Source organism: Epinephelus lanceolatus, chromosome 23, assembly GCF_041903045.1.
Source record: "Epinephelus lanceolatus isolate andai-2023 chromosome 23, ASM4190304v1, whole genome shotgun sequence".
Lineage (NCBI taxonomy): Eukaryota > Metazoa > Chordata > Actinopteri > Perciformes > Serranidae > Epinephelus > Epinephelus lanceolatus.
In genome coordinates, this window is record NC_135756.1 from 18,043,204 (window position 1) to 18,066,822 (window position 23,619).

General features: G+C 41.8%; 1 protein-coding gene across 1 annotated transcript in view; it reads right to left on the reverse strand.

Moving 5' to 3' along the window:
• Positions 1–2,514: 2,514 nt before the first annotated feature.
• LOC117248975 (uncharacterized) overlaps positions 2,515–23,619 on the reverse strand; it is a 63,521-nt gene continuing 42,416 nt past the window's right edge. Inside the window, exons 7-9 of the mRNA XM_033614246.2 lie at positions 12,406–12,576; positions 12,150–12,258; positions 2,515–11,030 (exon numbers count right to left, since the gene is read on the reverse strand). Coding sequence (XP_033470137.2) covers positions 9,225–11,030; positions 12,150–12,258; positions 12,406–12,576 — 2,086 coding nt within the window. The 3' untranslated portion in view covers positions 2,515–9,224. The remainder of the gene's footprint in view (positions 11,031–12,149; positions 12,259–12,405; positions 12,577–23,619) is intronic.

Genomic DNA, 23,619 nt, shown 5'->3' on the forward strand with positions numbered 1-23,619 from the left:
CCAGAGTGGTTACATCGCAGCCTGTTATCGCCGCTCACTCAAAACGGGACTATATCCAGAAACTGTTGTCTCCATGAGTCACTTGTGGAAAAAAAAAAACCCCACATTTATTTCACAGTTTAACTAGTGAAGAGTGCTGTTTGTGGATAATTCGTATGCAGGCACTCAGGGAATGAGCAGTCTATGCTCAAACACTGTACAGTCTCTGTGCTTCAATGAGATTTTTCCAATGATTCCCTCCAAAACTCTTTTCTTTCTCCCTGCTCCAACTTCCTGCCCCACTCCCACTCCCAGTCTGAAAGGTCAGCTGAGCTCCTCTGGCATTCCCGCTGTGTTTGAGAGCGCATGAAAGCATGAAAAGAGAGGGGGTAAGGCTGTTCTGAGTCTTATTTGACCTGACGCACACCAGCCCTGAATTATGGGGCTACTGCATTGTGGTGTGTATAAAATCTCTCCTGGTAAAAGTGCTGAGCTCATTGCTGCAGACTGCAGTGAGTGGGTGGCTTGCATAACAGCAATACACAGAGAGGAAACTCAGGCGGGTATACATGAGACAAAAGTGGAGGTATTTTTATTTGATTTGCAAACATGTAAAACAGCATAAAGTCCTGATAATGAAAAATAAGACGTGTCAGGAGAGGTTGAGAAGTCACAGGCTTATACAAAGTACCTCCCCTCAACTTGAAGATATACAACAAAAGATAAATCTGTCCTCATCACATATTGACGTTAGGTCATGGACTTTCCACCTTGACATACGACATGCAAGGTACCTTGGGTGCATTGGTTGTTGACGATCTGGGACGCCGTGTCAAGTTTTGCCTGTTACATGCATTGTCTTCTTTCAAAATACACTTCTGTTTTCACAGGAAATTTACCGTTCACATACAGTCTCTTTCAAAATAAAAGTATTACGTCGGTACAACAACGCAAATTGACATTTTTATTTCTTCTGCAACTAACAGGTGGTTGGATTTAGGAATAAAGAACAGGGTTTAGCTTTATAATCTTACGGGACGCTCTCCTGGCTGAAAGTCGGTGTTTGTTGGCCCCATCCACCACCCCTCCAGACTACCCTCCTCTGTTTTGCCGCCTTAACTTTCGTTCTTGTCCTGCTGTGTTTCCCCCGCCGCCAACAAGTGCTGTTATACTATATCAGCAACTGGCTGCGTATCATGCCAATGTTAAAGGACACCTTTTTCGTCAGTTTCTGACGCCGCAAGTCACCTCCCAAGCACCGGATTTCGACGACTTCGGAAAAAGACAGGGTTGGTCCGATGGCTTAGTCGATAGAGCAAGCATTCCATATACAACGGCAACTGTCCTATCTAATAAAGGCAAAAAAGCCAAAAACAGAAAGAAGAAAAAACGTTTTGGTGAATGTTACCTCTTCGAGACTCAAAGTTGTTAAGATGAAACCATTTGAGATGTAAAGAGGGGAAATCTCTCTGAGCTGGAACTGTAACAACTCAGAGACATCTGAAACATGCAGAGTTGCTCTCTCTTTGATTCTTGCCAACTCATCTCACTCTTCACAATGCTGACAATATGTTCAGATTAAGAAGAGAAGATCTAGAAAGCACTGATGGGTTTTAGCATTGCACTTTCATCATCACCATTCAATACCTTAATCACAGTGCAAAAACGTTGAATAGAGCTCTCCAATTTTTTTTGCCTCCTTGGCAAATGCTCCTTCACAAACATGAGAGCCAGAAGTCAGGATTTCGGCATACTCTTGCTCGGCGACATGTGTGTCTGGTGTTGAGTAGATTCCTCTTCCATAATTTCCTTTTTCTCTTGATGACGCCTTTGGCTCCATCTAAGCTTGTTCCATGGTAGGAAACCATTCTCCAGGTACAGAGAGACTCCTCCATCTGCTTGTGCCCACCAGGTGTCTCCATCTGGATATTTACCTTCACCTTTGACGTTCAAGGCCATGCGTTACCAACCTTTGGGGCACACATAACGCTCATCACCTCTCAGAAGCTGAGCCAAGTCAGAGAGATGAGTGAAGTCGTTTTAACTCGTACATTTCAGAGAAACAAAATACTCAGCAAAAGCGTCTCTGTTAGTCTTTCCACTGCTCCAAAAACTAACCAACTCTGGTTAGGTTGAAATAAACCCTTAATTCACCAAATTACCTGTTAAATTAATATCACCACATCAGTTTGAAAGGTAACATGTCATATGTTGTGTTCACAGTTTGTTTAACATTGCCCAAAAGTGTCAAAAAGCTAGTTTCTTGGTAAAGGAACAAAGGTTGCTTTCACGTTCAGTGTTTCTCACCAAAAGTTGAGTACATTTCTTTCCTCAATAAACATTTACTGATTAGATTTTTATTTTAATAGTCTAAATCTTGCATTATTCAGTCATGTTAGTGGCTAGCTGTCTTCTTCTTCATTGCGTTGTTGGTTATTGCCACCTAAACCGACAACGAACTCTTAAAAAAAATACCCTTGTTGACATGTACGTTTTTAATCACTAGACCAGTAAACATGACATCGCACCACAACCTTTTCCTTACATTGAACCTTTTATTAGCCAGGCTCATATTTAAAGTAGAAACCACACTACAAGTTTTTTCCTCTTTACAAAACTTTTTATGTACACTACAGTGCTGACAGTTAAAAATCACACAAACAAAATAGAAAAAACAAACCAAAAAACTTTGAGATAAATAAACTCTGAAAACAAACACCAGGCCCCTGAAGACTTGTTTTGTTTTCGACCATAATTTCGTAACATTTGTACAAAAAATATAGAAGTTCCTGTCAGGGGTGGGTTTTTTTTGTTTGTTTGTTTGTTTGTTTGTTTTTTTTGGTAACATCTGAAACCCAAAAAGATAAAAAGAGCTGCAGAGCGCCTTGCAACTGGCATCAAGTGCTTCATCGTCACCTCACTCTCCCCAAAGCCGCAGAGCCAAGAGTTCTGTCTCTGAAATGAGGTCTTTAAGAGAGCTCAAGGTTTAATATTCCAGGATTTTCCAGGCCTGCGGTGAGACTAATCATTAAAAACACAACCCTGCTTTTAGGACATCATCTCACCAAGCCACAGAGTTTGACTCATCCCAACTTGTGCCACAGATATTTGGAAAGTTTTCAGCGGCTTTAGAGACCAATTTAAGGCTCTTTAAGTTTTCCAGTGAAAACATGAAACTGAGGCTTCTAAAAACTCCCATGAAAGGACAGAACTCCGTCTCTACACGGCTTGGGACCATTTAGTAGTTCACAGTTAAGGACAGGCACTGGGGAAATGTTGTGGGCTACATTAGCAAGTGGGCTGTACTCCAATATCGATAGTAAAATCAAGACATCAATGACAAAGAAGAAATCAAGTTTCAACATCAAAGTGAGACAGAAGAGTCTGGATTTAAAAATGAGATATTCACCACTTGGAGAAACATATTCATAGTTGTCGCAAAAAACAGAATGTCAATAATTTATTGTGGTTTTAAAACACAAGAGGTCACTCCAGTCCCTGGTTGATAAATAAAACATTTCATAGACACACTGCAGAGAAACTGGACTTCAATTAAATAGATAAATAGTGCTCTGGGAATGAACTCTCGACAGTGTACCTTCTGTGTCCTGGAGCATGTTTCCATTAAGAATAAAAAACAAAGTTTTCATAGGAGTTGTGATGCCTGAATTATTAAAAGGACAGTTCATCCCAAAATCAAAATTCATATAATTCCTCTTATCTGTAGTGCTGTTTATCGCTCTACATTGTTTAAGCTTGAGTTGACGTGTTGGAGTTGTCTGCCTTCTCTCTAATATAAGGAAACTAGATGGCACTCAGCTTGTGGTGCAAAAAGCAGCAAAATAATACATTTGAAAATCTCAACAGCAATGTCTCTTTCCAGAAATCACAACCTGGGTCCAGTTAAAATAAATTAGTAGAGATAAGGACAATCCAGATTTGGAAATCCCATGTTTTGCTGTGCAGGATCAGCTGATCCATCTTACTTTTGTGCCAGTCTTTTGAAGCTTGGATCAAAAAGATAAGATCATCCTGATCCAGATACAGACTTTTCAAGATTACCAAATCCGGATATCCATGGGACTGGATATTGCAATGTAGGCAGGCTACCAAAAAACATGCAATTGCCACTTATTGCCACAGGTGTGACCAAAGATAATCTAACAGAGATCTTTGAGGCCCTGAGAAAGCATTTTAGCAGCTGGAGGCGGCTCTTTGTAGTTGTTTTTGATGAGAATGAAGCTTTTTGCTTGCTGTCTTTGCGTTGCGATGTGCCTTGCATTTCTGGGCTCTAAGCACCAGGGGTTTTTGCCGGAGCACTCTGAACTCCTGGAATTGAAAAACCTTCAACTCAGAGCAGAAAAACGCTCCATGTCATCTTTTTTTCCCATTGTCGAAGGCAGGCCTTCAGTGGTGGTCGTGACAACAAGTTTACAGTTGGTAAACAATGGAGGAGAAACCAGTGGTAGCGGTTGTTGGATACCCAGAGCAATACAGCCCGACGATAGACAGCAGGTTGTCAAACTGCCACTGAGTCATCCTAAAATATGCCTGGAAACAGCCATCATGGAGGTGAAGCTCCTGGACCAACTGGTGGTGCTCCCTGTGATCCACCCTCTTTTTTAGGGTCTCATGAACCCATTTTCAGGGCTTGATCCAATCCAATATCCAAAATCTGATCACTCGTGGATTATCTTGAGTAATAATAATAATAATAATTTCTGGAAAGAGACATTGCTGTTGAGTTTACCTATGGATTATTTTGCAGCTTTGAGCACCACAAGCTGAGTGCCATCTAGTTCCATAGAATTCACAATAAACAGCACTACAGGTAAGAGGAAAAATATGTACTTTTAATTTTGGGGTGAACTGTCACTTTAAAGTAATCGTCTTGGAAGAACTTGAAATTGCCCTGTTGATAATCAGATGTAATTAGTGGCTCCAATAACATCAACTGTATTTAAACAGCTGCTGATATATTAATGTTACAAAGTGCTGTAATGAGTCACATCTGGGACGTCTTGACCTCCTGCATCTGTGTGATATTGCTCTGCTCGTTGTTATTTTTATCCAGATGCTGTGAGATCAAAAGTTTAGTCATGGCGAGCTCTTAATGTAGCTGCATAGGTACTAACATCATGTTGCAGATTGAACCCTGAACTACTACCTTAAAAGGTAACAAAAATTTAGTTTTTTTAGTTTTTAGGAGACCAATATATTTGTGGATGTGTCCTGAATATTTTTATTCCTGAGACTCTGAAGGCCGGTCTGTGTAGCAGCCTTGGCTGGGTCGAATTTGTCCTTGGCTGAACAGTCAAGTGCTCCGTTTCCAAAATTAGGAGACCCTGGTACACATCCAAAAGACGCTGAGAAACACAGCAAAGTTACACTAAGAGCTCTGCCACTGGTGTCGAGGGCTACTGGTACAAGATAAGCGCCATACTTACACAGTTGTTTGACATTTTGGGAAATATTCACTTTGTTGTTTCTCAGAGAGCCAGACTGTTACCACTCTGCCTGTATGTATGGTAAATATGAAGCTATCAGTAGCAGCAGGTTAGCTTAGCTTATCCCCAGCTAGTAAAAATCCACCTGACAGCAGCTTTAGAGCTCACTAACTAACACGCAAGTGTAAAAATTACACCTGGTTAGGGACCGGGGCCGTGCCGCCCATAGGGCAGGTTAGGCAAATGCTATAGGCGCCAGCATGCCAGAGGGTTTTTTGTTGTTGTTGTTGTTGTTTTTCTTCCCCATTCTATTCGAAAAATTAGACAAGAATACACTACACAACAACAACAGCACATATAGCCATACGTCTTCAAATAATAATGAAATAATGTTTCTATTTTAAAGTTCTGCCTGCCTGGCATCCTTCAATTCCGCCACGGTCCACTTGAGCACTTGCAAGCTAAACTCAGCTCATTAGCCGCTAATGATTAGTGGTTAGGCTACTACCACGTAACGTCAATGTTACTGCGACTTCATTAGCCATTTGTTTTAGGAATACTTTCAGCATTCAGCTAGAGTTAATGTCAGTTAATGATGCTCCTATCTTAGAGAAAGTTGGAAAGAAAGAATGAATAAGCAACATAATTTAATGTATTGGCCTATCTTTTCTTTTAATGTTTAGTGTGCTGCTGCATAAACCCCTCACTGTTTACCAACCAGGCATATATTCATATACTGTATATTTATGTTTTCCAATTTTCAGATTTGTGCAATTTGTGATGTTACAGTTGGCATTTTTTATATTTTGGCTGTTTGCTGTGTTTAAAATGTCATTAGATCAAGGCAGGCTGTAATGTTAGGTGCCATTATGGTTATGCCATGATGGTTTCACAATCAACAGCTATTTGATTAATATATATTGCAAAAGCCCAGTTTGTCAAATATATGTATCTCCTCTTTTTAGATGCACTTCTGAAGTATTTGTCCCCCACCTTTGCAAATCCTGGGCCTACTAATGTAACTGCAGCCACCTCATCCACCTCAGCACCAAGTGATGCAGCCTCAAGTGCATCTCCCTCCCACACACAAACGATGTGTGGGAGGGGACGATGATGATGATGATGAGCGCTTCAGTTCATCATCTGTACAGGTAAGAAGCCCTGAGACTGACTCAAGGCAATCAGAGGACAGCGCGGAAAGTAAAAAATCTCAAGCCCAGAAAATAGTGTCAAAGGAGCTGGGAGATGTCCTAAATATTTTATTGGATGATGCCTCTGACGCTGAGCGTGATGTGCTGCTATGTGACACCTATCAGGAGAGTGATAGTGTCGTGAGTGACACCAGCGAGTTTGCTGGTGCAGCAGTCAGGGCAAGTAAAAGCCCAGGACCCAAGATAACGCTTCTGTTGGTTAAACAGTATGCTAAACAGTTGATACATCGTGCCGCAAGAAATCTTAAGAGCAGATTCTTGCCCAACAGCAAAGTGAAAAGCAGAGAATCACTGCAATCCTTTGCTGACTCTGTCTCTGAACTGCTCCGACCAGAGGGTGGTGAGAAACAGCCAGCTGGAGATGAAGCCTTGCAGTTAAAAAAAACTGCAACATATTGCTGAAGGTAGAGACCTAGTTTTCACAGAGGCACTGGGGAGTCTCCTTTCTGATTACACTATTGAGGGGATGACTCGAGAGTCATTTAGTCGGCTTGGACCACTTAAAAATACACTGGCCGACATCAGGAGAGCTACTTCCAGGACAGTGTGGCGTTTCCAGGTACTGCTGAAGTGGTGGATGACATATCAGACCGGCATCCATTATGACAATGTCATGAAGGCTTTAAATGCCACTGAATCAACCTCACCAGCACCCGCAGTCACAGTACCGGAGACAGTTGCTGAACCGGTGCTCCATTTACCATCAGGCCAGGATTTAGAGACAGAGACAAACAAACTCTCTGTCCAAATACTTGTTGACAAGCTGGTTACAAGGGTCTTTAACAAAGCTAAGGTCAACAAAAGATGTGAAGACCTCTATGTCACCATTGACCGCCTTTTCAATAAGATATGGGCCGAGGTTGAGGGAGCTGATTTTGATATCTCCCCAGGAACTTTTAAAAGCCTCGACAAGGCCGTTTTCAAGGACTTGTGTGAATTCTGGGGCTGCGCTGAGCTTGTTCTGCTGTCAATGAACCGAGGAGAACAAGAAATCGATCACATAGCTTGCACCTTTAAACATCATCTTAAGACGCCACCGAAGCAACGTAGTGCCATCTGCAGGTTCTTCTCCAGTCTGGGCCAAGCAATCTCAAAGCCCTTCACTTCAACCTGCACAAGGGTCACTCCCATTTAGGTGACATCCGACAGGATTCATGTTGGAGGAAAAATTTGGCGTGAGGCAGCAAATATCTTGCCTAGGGTGCCAAATTGGTCAGGCACGGCCCTGCAGTTTGGAGTGGACCAAGTTCGTCCTTTTGTTGATAGATTTTTCCAGCAGCTGTCAAGAGCACAGCTTCAAATGCCTTCGATTTTTCAGATCTTTATCATGCTTGTCTGCAAATCCAAAGATTTAAACACACTGTACTCAGGAAATAGAGTTTTGTTTGTTTGTTTGTGTCATGGTGTTAAGTTCAAATCTTTTAGTGGTGGTTATAAATTCAAAGCTCGAGAAGACTTTACAGAAAGGAGAAAACCACAACACCAGCAGTTTTGCAGCAGGTTATGTGCCAGACTATTTCCTGACCAGGAGCAGTAACTTGTAGAGTTGACAAGACTGCAGTGTTTCCAGTCTTTATGCTAAGCTAAGCTAAGCTAAGCTAAGCGACTACTGGCTCCAGCAATTTACCGCACATACAGGAGTGGTCTCAAGCTTTTTATCTAACTCTCGTAAAATAAATACATTTCCCAAACTGTCAAACTATTCCTTTAAACTGTGACTCTCTTCATGGTGCTGCTACACTCTGTAGCGTACTATAATTGCCATGGGGGGGGGGGGCACTTAAAACTGCACTAATATTCTTCCTGGACAATAAAACACTGGAGCTAATTCAACAGGACATTACTATCTTTTATCAATAGCTCTGAAATCAGAATAAAAATACTGATATTTGCAGTCACCGTGTCAATGATGGGAAAATACATTTGTACTAATATTCAGCAGATTATTGCAGAGCATTATTGCTCAAAATACAATATCAGGGAAACATACTGTGACATCCTGTATTGACTAAGGTTTATCTGTACAATATAGAGGAGGAAATGTGATTTGACCCATCATTATTCTGGAAACAGTCTTGGGCACAAAAAATATACTAGGAAAAAAGCCACAAAAATGGAAGCATTAGCTGCAAGTTTCACAAAAAGGTCATCACGATGACCTTTTTATATAAATATCTGACACAAAGTCGTTCAAAGCAGAATTTTACCATCTTTCCTTCCTTCCTTTGACGGCTCGCTTCAAACAAGAGAACCGGACAGCAGTTTGGCAGACGAGTGAGCTCATTCAAACCTCGAGCCTGAATAATATCTTTAAAGTCAAAACTGATGCAGCCGTACGTGACTGAAGGCCAAAACTACTGACAAATGCAACTCTCAGTATTTCTGAGTACAACCGAAGAGTTCAGAACAATCTAAACCAGTCCAGTGGAGAGGTCGGGGTGAGTTAAGTCCAACTCTGCTTCATAGACTACCAAACTGTGATCATACCAATACACCGTCTGCCTCGTTATTTCCTTTATACATCGTTTTACAACACAACCAAAATAAAACCTTACATGTAAAAACAGCATCAGTATGTACAAAACTACTATAAAATCTGTTTCTGCTCCTCTTCATGCTTCGGGGGAGAGAGGAGGACAGAAGGGGAGGGTTGAGGAGGAGGAGGAGGTGGAAGAGAAGGCGGAGGGGGAGGCGGCGAGGAGGAAGGAGGAGGAGGTGGGTGAGGGTAAGACTGAGGTTGGTATTGTGGTCGTAGCGGGTAAGAGCTGGGTGGCTGAGGGAGGTAAGACTGAGGTGGGAGGAAGTGGTGAGGAGAGAAGTGGGGATGCTGAGGGGGGAAGAAGGTGTTGGCGTGTGGGGTGAACTGATGGTGAGACAGGTGAGGGGGGAGCGACTGGGAGCTGGTGAGGGGAGTGTTTGGTTGGTGAGGGGCGGCGATCAGCGGAGGCTGGTAGTACGGCTGAGACTGCGCGGTGATGTTTGGTTGGTGGTGCAGGTGCATGTTGACTGAGTGTGGCGGTGCTTTCTGACTGAGATAAGAGTTCAGAGGTTGGGGCTGCTGAGAAGGGAGTGGATTCGGGGGGAGCATCGGTGGTCTGTGAGGGAGGTGGGAATGTGGCAGGAGAGGGGAGAAAGACGGGGGAAGCATGGGAGGGAGGTGAGGAGGCGGCGGTGGGAGATGCTGGGGTGTGTATTGCTGCATGTAAAGTCCTTGCCTCACATTGTCCTGCGGCAGATGCATCTGTGGATCTGCAGACGTCCTGGCGTCCACACTGTGAGTCCACCTCTCTTGGAGTGTGTGTGTCCGTGAGTCCGTCGCCGTTCGAGCGACTGTGTGTGTCCGTGTGTCGGCTTGTGAGCTTGCAGAGGTTTGTACATCCACACCAGGTGACGCGTGTGACGTTCCGACCTCCTGTGTCCGTGTGTCAGAAGGGACGTCTGACTTCAGGCGAAGCGAGTCTTTCAGTTGGTCTGACGAAGAGGAGGAAGGCAGCTGGGAAGTCGAAGAAACCGTGGAGAAGTCCGCTGCAGGCTTGGGAGCAGCAGTAGATGTAGCAGTTGTTGACACAGAGGAAGATGTGGACAAAGCAGGAGACGAAGAAGTGGTAGAAGATGGACTGGGAGCTGCGAGAGAGGAGCGAATAGCGGAAGAAGAGGAAGATTTAGAGACGGGTGATTTAGGAGCTGAAGAGGAGGAAGATGTCCTTCTGCTATCTGAATGATGGTGATGGTGGCGATGATGAAGGTGCTTTGATGCTTTGGGTTTTGTGTCCTGATGAGGATGATGAGGGGTTGGAGAGAGAGGTGAAGGTGATTTATTCTTGCAGGGAGGAGGCGCAGGAAGTTCTGCTTTCACCTTAGCAGGAGGTGAATCCTGCCGCTTGGGTTTTCCTCCATCTTTCATGCTCTCCTTCTCCACCTCTTTGTCTCTAGCGCCACTCATGTTTGAGTCCACTGCGAGAGCAGGCTGAGACAGGAGAGGTGGATGTTGATCCTCTTCCTCCTTTTTGACAGTCAGCAACGTCCTGTTCTCTGCCACATCCTCCTCCTCCTCCTTTATCCTCTCCTTCAACCCTTTCTCACCCTTTTTCTTTTCTCTCCTCTCCTCCTCTTTCTCCTCCACTGCTTTCCTCTCCTCCTTCAACTCAACCTCCTGCTCCTCCTCCTTCACGTTAACCTCCTCCTCTTCCTCCTCCTCCTCTCCCTCTCCACGGTGGTACTGTCTCAGGCGGACGTGCCATGCCAGGCTGCAGACGGACGACACGGTCTTGAACTGGTGGACCACGTTGCGAGGGATGAAATAGATGTCGTTGTGGCACAGGCGGATGCGGGCGTAGTGAACGCCCTCGCGACGTAGCTGGTTCAATTTGGCGTCGTCCACCCACTGCACACACTGTAAAGATAGAGGAGATGAAGAGGTGCGCTCAAACATGAAACCTCAACTGAAAAATAATTTACAAATGTCCCCTTTTTTATTCTTCTTTACAACCTTTGTTCTGTACTGTGAATACATATTTTGAGAACAGATAAAAGTGTGTATGGACACGTGTGATTCCAGTGAATAATTTCCACTGAGAAACATGTAGGGATGCACCGATATGGAATTTTCAACCGATACCCATAACTATTAATTACCTACTTCTCATGGCCGCTGACCGATATGATAACCTCTATTTTTTGTATTTTAAAAAGAAGTGTGTAACCTGTAGTTTATTTACAACTAAGGGTAAGAAAGGCTCAGATGTAGTGAGAAAATATTCCATAGCCCTGACTGAACCAAATCTATCTGACATCACTTTTGGTAACACAACAAAAACAAATAACAGTTGTGACTCTTCATACCTGTCGACATTAGGCTGTGAAAAAGAGGGTATTGTCAAATGGTCTACCCTCAGCGCCATGAAAATGGGACGTATGGGCAACCCAAAATCATACATTTATTTATTTTATTTTATTTTTTTATTTAACTGTTATTTTTCCTGGAATATTCCCATAGAGATTTAAAATCTCTTTTGCATGAGTTTAAACATACAAGAAAGAAACAACAGATTTAAAACACACAGCCACTTTACAGCGATCAATTTAATTAGCAGTGTTCAGTTGGCGGACACGTGTATTCATTGGTCAGGTAGTCCCTAATCCAGTTGCTTATAATATTATCTAGTTTAAGGCGACTCTTAAGCTGACACCAAGATGACAGAGCAAAAACTGTATCAGCACTTTCACCAAAGACAGTGTGCTGTCGCCGTTATGGAGGTATTATAATAAATTACTAAGCTGACACTCATCTTTTCTGGGCTCCAGACAAGTTCTCTAACTCACTGTAGTTCACCTTTGCTCCACAGAGTGGCAGCATCCACATCACATTCATTTAACTTTACACCTAACCCCTGTGTTTGATCCTCAGTGTTACATGGAGGCAACACTGAGGAATATCACAGTCTAATTTAGGACCTAATAAAGATGACGAATCTGAATGTGTGTACTTATTGTGTGTTTGTGATGTAAAAACCTGAGACAGTGGAGGTTCATGCAGGTCCAACTGCAGCCTCTGAACGACTTGAGGGAAATCACCAGCATGGAAACACACAACGTCTTTGGTTACACGAGGAGGCTCCGAGCTGAGAACGAGTGAGGGAGGGAGGGGAGGAGCAGGATTACAAGTCATCTCTTAGGAGAGTAAGCTGTATAAATACTCAGCGTGTGTTGCCTCTAAACAAACAGCCACCACTCCCAGCAGTGTCATCATATGTTGCTTCACCGCCTACCTGTCTTCGGCCCGCACAGCCTTCAGCACCCCCACGGCTGCTGTGGTCTGTCGTTCAAAGCCCTGACCGATGTGATCGGCGTGGGCCCGAGTGCGATCCTCAAACAGCATCTCTCTGGGCTCGCTGGTCCTGGGCAGCGACTGCATCAGGTTCTTCACCTCGTTGGTGGAGCTGCGCCGGGACAGAAATAAACAGTGTAGAGTGAACAATAGAAACACACATCAGAGTGTCCACACAGTTCTACAGAGAGATTTCTCCCCCGTCTCTGCTTCCCTGCAGTCTAAATAAAGAGGAGGATGACAAAAGGTGAGTGGGCGGCTTTGTTCATTTCTTTGTTTCCTGTCTGCTGTGGCAAAATAAAAGCACCAGACAGGCTTTATCTATCATTGATGTAATCCAGACGCCACTGTGTGACACCAGGGGCACAGAGGATGCTGGGGAGGATGAAAACCTGCATTAGTGTGGATATAATAAAACATTCTTGTTGTGTGTTCAGGCAGTGTAGGAGCTGTTTTAGATGGGCTACAGTAAACAGTTATTATCAGTGAATCTGTCGCTTCTTACCTCAATTAATAGTTTGGTTTGTAAAATATCAGAAAAAAGGTCGTCGCAAAATCTTTTGTTTTGTCCAACCAACACTCCACAAATATTCACTTGAATATCATAGAAAACTACCAGCAACTATTTCCATTTTACAAACTGGAACAAGAGATTTTTAAAAAATATTTTCACTTAATTCATTAACAAAATAGCTCCTAATTATTTTTTTTGTTGATCAACAAATTGATTAAGTGTTTCAGCTCTACTTCAGCATATCAGTGATTAAACGATTAGCTGATTAGATGGCAACTTTGACAATTAATGAACAGAAATTTATTAGTGTTTAAATTTGAAGTCATTTACTGAGCCCAAATGTGATGTGGTGATTCCAATTTCTTAAATGTGAAAATCTGCACCTTTTCTCTATCTTCTGACACTGTAAATTTAATGTCTTTTGGTGTGACAATGTAAAAACAGGTATGTTCGACTCAGGACTAATGACTAATTTCCCTGACGATTAAACAGAAGTTTAAAGTTAAACTAGTCGACTAGTCTAAAACTAAGAAAAAAATTCAGAACAGTCAAAGTCAGCACAATTAAATCTTCATGGTTTGACATTCTCTAAAATAATAATGAGTAAAAGAGCCATCTGAGATTGTTTATCACATTTTTCAACAAACAAATTGTATTTTAAAAGCCACTGAAATGTGCCACACTTGGCACCGTGCATTGTGATCATCGCACTTAACATATTGAAAATGGTGTTGATTGGAAAAAGAACGTTTGTAAATTGTCTTGTGAAAATTTTCTCAGAATAACTGTGTACTAAAATCAATCTGATCTGTTGCTACTATGAGTTGGATTTTTGACTGCTGCCCTGGCAAGAAGTAACTTTTAATGGTACTTTCCTCAGGGGTCTTTTGGCATCAGTAATCCCCAGACTTTGTAGTTTGAAGTTTGCAATATTTTGTGATTATCCTACAAAATATAACAACTTGTTAAATAAAAGCTAAGAAATAACATTTATTTAGCGAGTATTTAACGTCCCGACTCACCTCTATTCAAACACACACACACACACACACACACACACTGACAGTAACTCTCTAATGCAGTGTTAAGCAAATTGAGTGTTAAGCAAATTGATGACTTAAGATGTAACCTCGAAAAATACAAGTATTTATTTTTACCATTTTCTCCCATTTAATAGTTTAAACAATTAAGAAAAAAAAGTCCATATATCTATCAATCTGAACGTAATTGCTAGTTGCAGCCTTAGAACTGTTTTGATATAGAGAATGAGAACGCTCATTAGTGTGAACATTATAAACAACAGCATTTCTTGTGTTGAATAAATGTGAATGTCCAAACTGCATGTATTTAAGCACGGAGTAAAACTATATTTATTTTAGGGCTGCATTATTTGGGGAAAAAATCATATTGAGATTATTGTGACGGATACTGCACCTGCAAAATGAGTCATGATTTTAGTGGAAATGTTTTTGCATTTCATTTTCATTGACAAAAACACAAAAATGACAATGATGTGATTTTTGCTGGGGCCTGTACCAAACAAGCACATTCTCTTGTGTATGAAATATGATTTGTAGGCCTAAGTATCAGCCAAGCATTTATAATGGTATGTTGTGACACATTTTCCTTTGCCAGTAAATTGCAGCTTGTGCGATTCGGATATTGCAATTGGCTATATTGCGATTTCAGTAATGTTTCGATTAACTGTGCAGACTAGTATCTTTTTCTTCGGATGCAAATCATTTATTGTTTCCAAATACGTCTTCCCTTGCGTGGCTAATATGGTATCTAAACTCTTCCAAACACAAAATAGTGGTAACAGGAAAAGGAGAATGAAAAACTGGATATGAGAGATATCCTCTGTGTATCTTTGTGTCAAAAAAATTGAGCTTCATTTCAAATAATTTGGAGCAGTGCTCCAACACGTCCACATACGTTCACACTCTGCTTCATGCATCCAGAATGAGAAGCTGAGGAGTAACGGCATTTCAAAAATGAGCCGTGTTGCCAAACAATGGAAGTACTGCAGTCAGCTCACCACTGGATCAGTGACTCACTCTGGAGCTGCAGTCAGAGTCAAACGACAGTATAAACACACACTGTGAGAGATTCCTTCGAGAGTGTAACACAGACAGAACAGCAGCGAGACTACCCGCGCTGAACACTTAATTGTGCATTCATTCATTCAGAGATAAGAGCAGAGAGGCAGGAGCTGGTGGAAGAGGAAGAAAGAGGCAGAGGAAAATAGTACAGAGACTAGGGGGGTGATAAACACACACACACACACACACACACACACACACACACACACAGCCCAGTGTGTCTGAGCTGACTGCAGGCTGACAGTAATGAATGTAAAACCAGGAAAGCTGGTAAGTGAAACAGTGAAAAGAAGAGAGTGTAAAGGGAGGAATGCTGAACGTGCACATCCAGAGTGATATTCACCGTCTCCCTCCTCTGTGTGTGTGTGTGAGGTCCTCTTGTTCTGGCACAATGTACGTCAGTACTGCAAGTGGGCAACTGTCTCTGCACCAAGACGACAAGACAGATTCCTGTGCATTTATGGGCAAATAAAGTGGGAGGGAGACGAAAAGAGGAATCCGGGGGGAGTGGATGAGTGGCAGGGAGAGACGGAGAGAGACGAGATGATGGAGGGAGACAGGGGATAAAGACGGAGAGGGAGGTGGAGGGAAAAAAGGAGAGAAAGAGGGAACCACGCTCTCTGACGACAGGCACTGATAACGTGCATCTTAAAGCTGCAGCTCACACTCCTGAAGAGGCTGTACATCACATTTACATTTCACACGCTGAGTTAATGCACCTGTGACTCGGGCTGCTGCTAATGATCATTTGCATTATTGATTAATCTGCCAACTGTTTGCTCTGCTGATCAAGAATTGTTTAGTCTTTAAGATGTGAGGATAAAAGTTGTGTAACTGTTTCACACAGCCCAGTGTGACATTTTTAAAGTGGAAATAGGCACATTTTTTGCTTTAACTCATCATTATGAACTAAATATTGATTGCAGAATGTAATGTCTACTTGATGGAGGTTCCATTTATGGCATGAAAGAGGTGCATCAACCACTGCGTAACCACAACGGGGGAGGATAGTACTTTTGTTTTCCCTGGTTGCTATGCGTAGCAATCCCCAGTTATCAGCTCCTTGCAGTTACTGTTTCAATAACTAAACCGGAAAACCAAAGTGTGAACTACTAAATAAATCAAAACCTATATGACTGGACCATGTGGGAATTTAATTTGAAAGGACAGACACAGGAAGTGGCCACGCTCAGCAGTCAGACAGGAGTCAGGTTAATTTCCAGGGCTGGTACCTGCGGTTATTCCACAGGCTAGTTAATAACATGTCGGGCAGGAAATCCAAAGTGTGGGATCATTTTGAGAAGGTGTAGGACGAACCCAAGGTGATATGTAAACTCATCTTCATTGGTCGACTACAAACATGACGTATCATCTGAAACATGTCAGTAGCTACATGCCCATTAGCCCACAGCGTCATTAACAGGCGGCTCGCTCAGTGTGTGACGTGCACTTGTAGATAAAATATAGGCCTATATTAATGAAGGTTCATTAGTACGGTTTTGTATTTCTCTGTGATGTAGCACAGTGTTAACAATGTTACTGATACAATTCTCTCTCACACCTTCAACTCAAACCATTGTGTTGCCCCGCAGCAGCAGAGCAGGGTCCAGCCTGGTGATGAGGATAGAACCACCTCTGCCTCATTTAGAGCCAGGAAAGACCCTGCAGGGGTTCGGAAAGTTGTCTGTTTCCACTTTAAAGATCCCCTCCAGACATTTTTAAGACATAAAATACTCTGCTTTGAATCATAATGAGTGTCAGATTAGTACCTCGTTAAATATTATTAAAATTCTCTGTGAAGGTTCACTGTAGGCTTTAAGTTTCCACATCAGACAAAGTTGCACACTGGAGTGAAAAAGCATGCCAGTACGTTCACATCTTAAACTCAGTCTGGTAGCATTGATTTTAGGATTTCACAGATCACTTTTAAAGCTCATCTGGGTTTGGCCCCAAGCTACAAAACAGAGATGTTGACCCCATATGAGCCAGTTCGCAGCCTTAGATCCTCAGGTGGGGCCCGTCTGGTCGAGGCTTAAATGTAAAGGTGACCGTGCTTTTGCCATCAGGGCCCCTCGGCAATGAGGAGAGAAGGCAGAATCAGTGACTTCTCTTAACTCACGTCTTAAATGTTGTTTTTATAGACTTGCTTTTATGTGATGTCGACTTTTAATTTACCTTTTTATGTCTGTCTTGATCCTGCCTATCTTTAATTAATATTTTGTGTTTCCTTCTTTTATTCTTTTTATTGCATTTGTTTTATTGGTATGTTTTTTTTTAAATAATTTTTATCTCTACTTCGCATCGTCATCTGTCTTTTTGTGTCTGATCTCTTGTGTAATTCTTCCTTAACTTTTGTCTGGCCTTAGTTCAGCATTATTGGATGGCTTCTATTGTTATATTGCCTCTGGCATTTCAAAGCACTTTGTAAACTCTGTTTTTAGAGGTGCTACATAAATAAAGTTATTACTAATATTTTTTGTTTAAACAACAAACTCAAAGATATAAATTCAGTGTTATACGGAATGGAGGAAAGCAGCAAATCCTCACAAGGGAGGAGCTTGAACCTGAAAATGTTTGGGGCCCTAACTAATGATTATTTTCATTGTTGATTAATCTGAATGTCATTTTTTTGATTAATCGATAAATTGTTTGGTCTATAAAGCATGAGAAAATAGTGGAACTTTGTCAGTCAGTGTTGCCCCAAGCCCAAGACGACATCCGCAAAATCTTGTTATGTTTACAGCACAAAAATATTTGATTTACTGTCGTAGCGTAGTATAGAAACTACAAAAAAATTCACATTCCAAACTAGGGCTGGGTACCAAAGTTCGGTTCTTTTATAGCACCGACCGAATTGCTTCGGTGCTAATGAGTATCGAAAAATGCCTTGTCTTTCGGTGTCAAGTTTCAGTACCTAGGAGTCACGTGATCGGAGCCACGTGATCTGAGTCACGTGACTCCTAGTGATCAAGTTCTGATATGCTGTTGGTGATTGGCTGTAATGTTACATGTAGCGGCAGGGATGCGTATGTGGGCAGTGTTGCCAACTTAGTGATATTTAGCGACTTTTCAGACCCCTCTAGCGACTCTTCTTCTTCTTCCAAAAAAAAAAAAAAAAAAAAAGCGACTAGCAACAAATCTAGCGACTTTTTCTGATGTTATTGGAGACTTTTGGAGACTCTGACGTGAAAGCACGTATCGTTCTTATTCTTCTCAACGAGCAGCCGATGCTGCCATGGGCCCTTCCCTCGCCCCAAAGCACTCATAGGCGGCCCAGTCCTCCCTCCCAGCTGCAGTCAGAGCAGATGTTAACCCCGTCCAGACTGCAAGTGAATCGCGCATGCGCGGAACCGCCATTGGCTGATCCCGACCTGGCTTAGAGTCAGGGCGGGATGTAAATGTAAAATTTTCTTTGTCTAATATAAATCATTGAAAGAAGGTTCATTTGTAGTTCTAAACATATTCAGGGTGTTTTTACTCAGTTTTTGTCTCTCCCACAATGTTATTCTTCTCTCCAACAGCCGTATTACCACAGGTTAAAAAAATCCATATCTTCACAGCCCTAGTTGGGATGGCAGTGGCTCAGGTAGTAGAGCATTTATCTAATCTGAGAGATTCTGGCTTTTGAAAATGGAAATCCATCCCCTTCAGCCGGCTTGGTCACCACAAAAACACCAAACACCAAAATCACTTCACTTCCTCTCTTTGGTCTGCTGCATAGTCTGTTTGCATTTCCCACTGTAAGCGAACCGCACCAGGGTTCACTTGCAGGTAAACCAAGACCCCCAGTTTTCAAGTGGACCAGTGTTCAATTGTTTGGTCCACACCAGAGTTCAAATGAGCGTTCACACCACTACAAACAAACCACACTATCCCTGGAAGTGGACCAGGGTTCGTTTAAAGCGGACCAGATAGCGCCAGTGTGAATGCGTCCTAAGAAGTTGGAATCAGAGAATTTTGACTTAATTTCATTTTTAAAAATTACTCAAACCAGAATGCCCAAACTAGAATGCATGTATGTACAGATACTTGTTCATAATGGGTTGGACAAGCAACATTTGTGTACTTGTACTGTATGCATCTATACAGATATCCATTCTGTTGTTGGTGCTGAACTTCTTGCTGGTCATACTACCCATAAGAGCTTTTATTGTATTTTATTTATTTTGTCTTTTGTATTTCTACTGTTCATTTCTGAGGGGGCAACTTGCACTTACTTAATTACTCAAACTATTTAATTGATTATTATATCATAAATTAGTTGAGAATTAATTTAATAGTTGCCAACTGATTAATTAATCATTGCAATTCTACTCAAGGTATTAACTGATAATCAAAATAGCTGCCCATAAATTTTCTGTTGCTTGACTAATAGATTAATTGTCAATCACCTCAGCTCCACTTGAGTCTGAGAACGATGAGGTTTGACATCTTGCAGACAGCTGCAGGTGGACTCAAGTCGTCTGTCATTCGTCATGCAGTTTGTATCTAAACAGGAACAGCATGCTCTGTGTCTGTGTCAGGCCTCCGTCCTGTTTGCCAGGGCTGCTGCCGTTACTATGCAATTATTGTAAATCTCTGGGAGAGCTGCGCTCTCTTGCTAAAAGCTGAAATATTTTGGTTTATTTTCATCGTCTGACCACTATAATCAAGCTGAATTCTCAGACTGAGAGTCTCAGCGGCGTCACAAACGCACAGTGGCTCGACCTTTTCACCAAAACCGCTGAGAAACAGAAGCAGCGCTGTGTGAAGAGATGTTCCCCATACACAAGCAGCCTTCCTTCCTCTAACATAGCATACGGTCAAACTGCAAATAACATCACGTCCTCTCTTCCTCTGCTCTTCGAATTATTTATTTCAAACACACGGTTTTATGTCTTCTTCTTCATACACACAGACAGACATAAACAAAAAGCCCTGCACTGCTGAGACATATCCAATATATGTGCTTTCTTCCAACACACTTTAGAGTTCCTGAAAATAACGGCACAGCACAATAAATCAACTTAAAGAGGGAAAGAGAGGTCAGGGGGAGGAAACAGAAGACAGATCGTAATTGAAACAGAGAGAGAAAGATGGATATTTTGAGGACAAGGACAGAGAAATGTGGGAGGAGAGGAAAGAAAAGGAAAGAGAGATTGAAGAGAGATCTGGGAGCCAAAAGGGGGGAAATTATGAGAAAAGTGCAACTTGGTTTGTAGACGTCACATATATTCATAATCGAGTGATGGGATGAGACAGGACGCAGAAGAAAGAAGAGAAAAGGAAGTTAAACCACCTCTCCCTCTCTATCCATCCATCTGTGTCTCTATATAAACAGATTACTTCAGCCCCAGCTGTTAGACAAGTGTTTCTGACAGCACACACAAACATTCACACTGCTGCACACAAAACTGTCCTCTTTAAACACTGTGCACCAGCTGATGCATAACATATGTAACATAATGTATGTATTGACAGGCTGGATTCAGGTTTACACACTAATGATAAAGTGACTATATTTTCTTTATTACTTCACTCAGTAACATCTGACTGAAAACAAACAAACCAGGGCTGTAACTAAAAATTATGTTGTATATTAGTCTGCTAATGCCCAAGGTGACGCCTTCTTTTTTGTCAACCAACAGCTCAAAGATATTCCTTTAACAGGGCTCCATATACCAAGTGCATATGCAAAATAGTGCATGTAAAATTTGAGCTTCAGCTCTACATGAACTGATGCATAAATTCATTTAGGACTGCCAACTCTCACGCACTGAATATGAGACAAATGCAATTGACACCAATCACACTCTCTCAAGCCACACACTAATTTTCTGACTCAATGGAAAACAAATTTCTAACCACTCGCAATGTGAAAAGAGGAAGCCTCGAGGCTCCAATAGTTGCCATGATAATTAACATCAAAAATAGTATTCAGATGCTCTGTTTATATCAATATATATGTGTGTATAAAATAAAAATAGTAACCCCACATCATTTATAATGCGTCAACATTAATTATTTTTTAGCAATTCTCAGACAAGAACTTTTATACATAGTGACGCCAACTACCTGTCATCTAACGTCAGTCACTAACAGTCCAGCACTACGGAAAGTGTTTACAGATGGCTAGCTCCTGAACTGGTTTCAAAATTTGCGAAGACGACCCCAAAAAGGTGAGCACCACATGTGCCGAAGAAAACTGGTATGTCACAGATATACAACTAACTCGGCAAATCACCTGAAAAACCCTAACTAGTGATGGCCAAACGAAGCCTCATGAAGCATTTTCCTTATTTTCTGAGCCCACTAGATGGCACTTTTTGTTCAACAAAAGGTTGAAAGCACACTGGATTGCTATTCTTTGAGCCACTCTCTTTAAACCGAGAGCACCATCTAGTGAGCTCAGAAAATAAGGAAAATGCTTCATTTGGCCATCACCACGTAAGAGCCATCTTGCAGTGTATTCTTTTGCTATTATGGTGAATGTTACTGTGACCTGCATGCTAACAAAGTGGCTAATTGTTAAGTTATTTTGGATAAGTTGTGGATATTTCGAACTAAATCTTCAATGCCCAAAAACTGGTATTTGGGGACACCCTACTGACAGCACACCGACAGAGGAGACAGAGCAGCACAGCACAACAGCAGCATCGTTAAACACAGCAGTCAAGTGAGCACAGTTTCTATGACAGGTCAAAATGTCCCTGACTATGACCATATACAATCTGAAGAGGGATCCCTCCTCAGTTGCTCTTCCTGAGGTTTCTACCGTTTTTTTTCCCCATTAAAGGGGTTTTTTTGGGGAGTTTTTCCTTATCCGCTGCGAGGGTCATAAGGACAGAGGGATGTCGTATGCTGTAAAGCCCTGTGAGGCAAATTGTGATTTGTGATATTGGGCTTTATATATAAAATTGAACTGAATTGAAATTGAAGTAGCTTCACTGTAAATTACCGTAACAGAAAGCAAGCTCAAATGAAACTGTAACTTTTTAAACTCTCATTAATTAAATAAATAAATATTTTCCTCCAGATTTTTGCTGAAATTTTCAATGTATCCTGTCCAGGATGACCCTGACTATAACCATGTAAAATATGAAGTTATTTTACTACACAGTTTTGTAGACAATTAAAGGGAACGATAGCTTAATTTACATTATCACATTCATAATTTCCTCATATTTGAACTGTCATAAAAAAAATCCAATCAATTCAGCCATGGCCACGACTGAGAAAGGAGGACAGATACACTAAATGGTGCAGTCAAAAAATGTTTTGGTTCATGTTCATGTGTATGTAGTGAGGCTGACCCGAATTCTTCAGAACTTTGATTTCGATCATTGTCTAAATCAGTATTCAATTTTGGTTTTTAAATTTGTATATTGGGACTTTTAAACTTTGTGGTTTTGTGGCTCTGACTCGTTCTCATCTAACATCAGTCACCATCAGTCCAGCACGACTGAAACTGGGACAGTCTGACCACACGTGACAGGCTTACAGATACACGGGCAAGATGTCGAAAAAGTCAAGCATCTGTAATAGTTTCAATATTTGCAAACATGACCCCCAAAATGTCGAGTGCCAGATCTCTCCCAAAGGACCTGACATATAAATCTACAACCAGTTTGGCATATCACCTGAAAACTTAAGTGACAGCTTAGTCATTTTGGAAAGTATTCTTTTTTTCCCCTGGTTAATGTTGCTGCGACCTGCATGCTAACAAAGCAGCTAATTGTTAAGTTATAATGTCCTCATCTCTCATAACCCCTCTCACTGAAGCTTCAATGTCCAAAAACTAATATACAGGACAGTCCTAGCATGTGCACAGTAACAAAAATATATTTTCAGCCCCGGTTAATGACATGAAACAGAGAAAAGCAAAGAATTCCTCGAAATATAACTATTAACAAACTACTTGATTATTTTTCTGTAATCCACTGATCGTTTCAGCTTTTAAATCAGAAATATATTTTAAAACATGACTATTGATGTGACCACCAATCGACAGAGACAAGAGAGAAATAACTGCTGCATGGGAGGAATGTGTGCAGTGTGTGTTGTCCCGTGCTTGGCCGGCTGCCACGTGAAGTAGCGTCTGATGTCGACTCTATTAACATAACGATGATCTCATCTGAGTGGTGAGCCACATACCGCTCACTCACATCACACACGCAAACACAGACAAACACACACACGTTCCCTCTAATGGTCTAGCTTACAGAAATCCTCTGTGTGTGTATATGTGTGTGCGTGTGTGTGAGACGGAGCTTATGTGTGAGCAACAATGACACTGTGACAGACAAACAGAGAGGGTGTAATTGCCTCATCCGGCGCTGTTCGGCTATAACAAAGCTTCGTGCTGCTACCGCGGCTGCTGCTTCAAATGTGTGAGTGTGTTTTGCTACTGTTTTTTCATAATCAGTCCTCGTGGGCTGTGCGGAGAGTACAGAGGCAAGCTGGCTCAATAAGGTACACACACACACACACACACACACACACACACACACCAGAGACTTGTAGCCAGTACAAACAATCACAGAGACTAAAATCCCTGCTA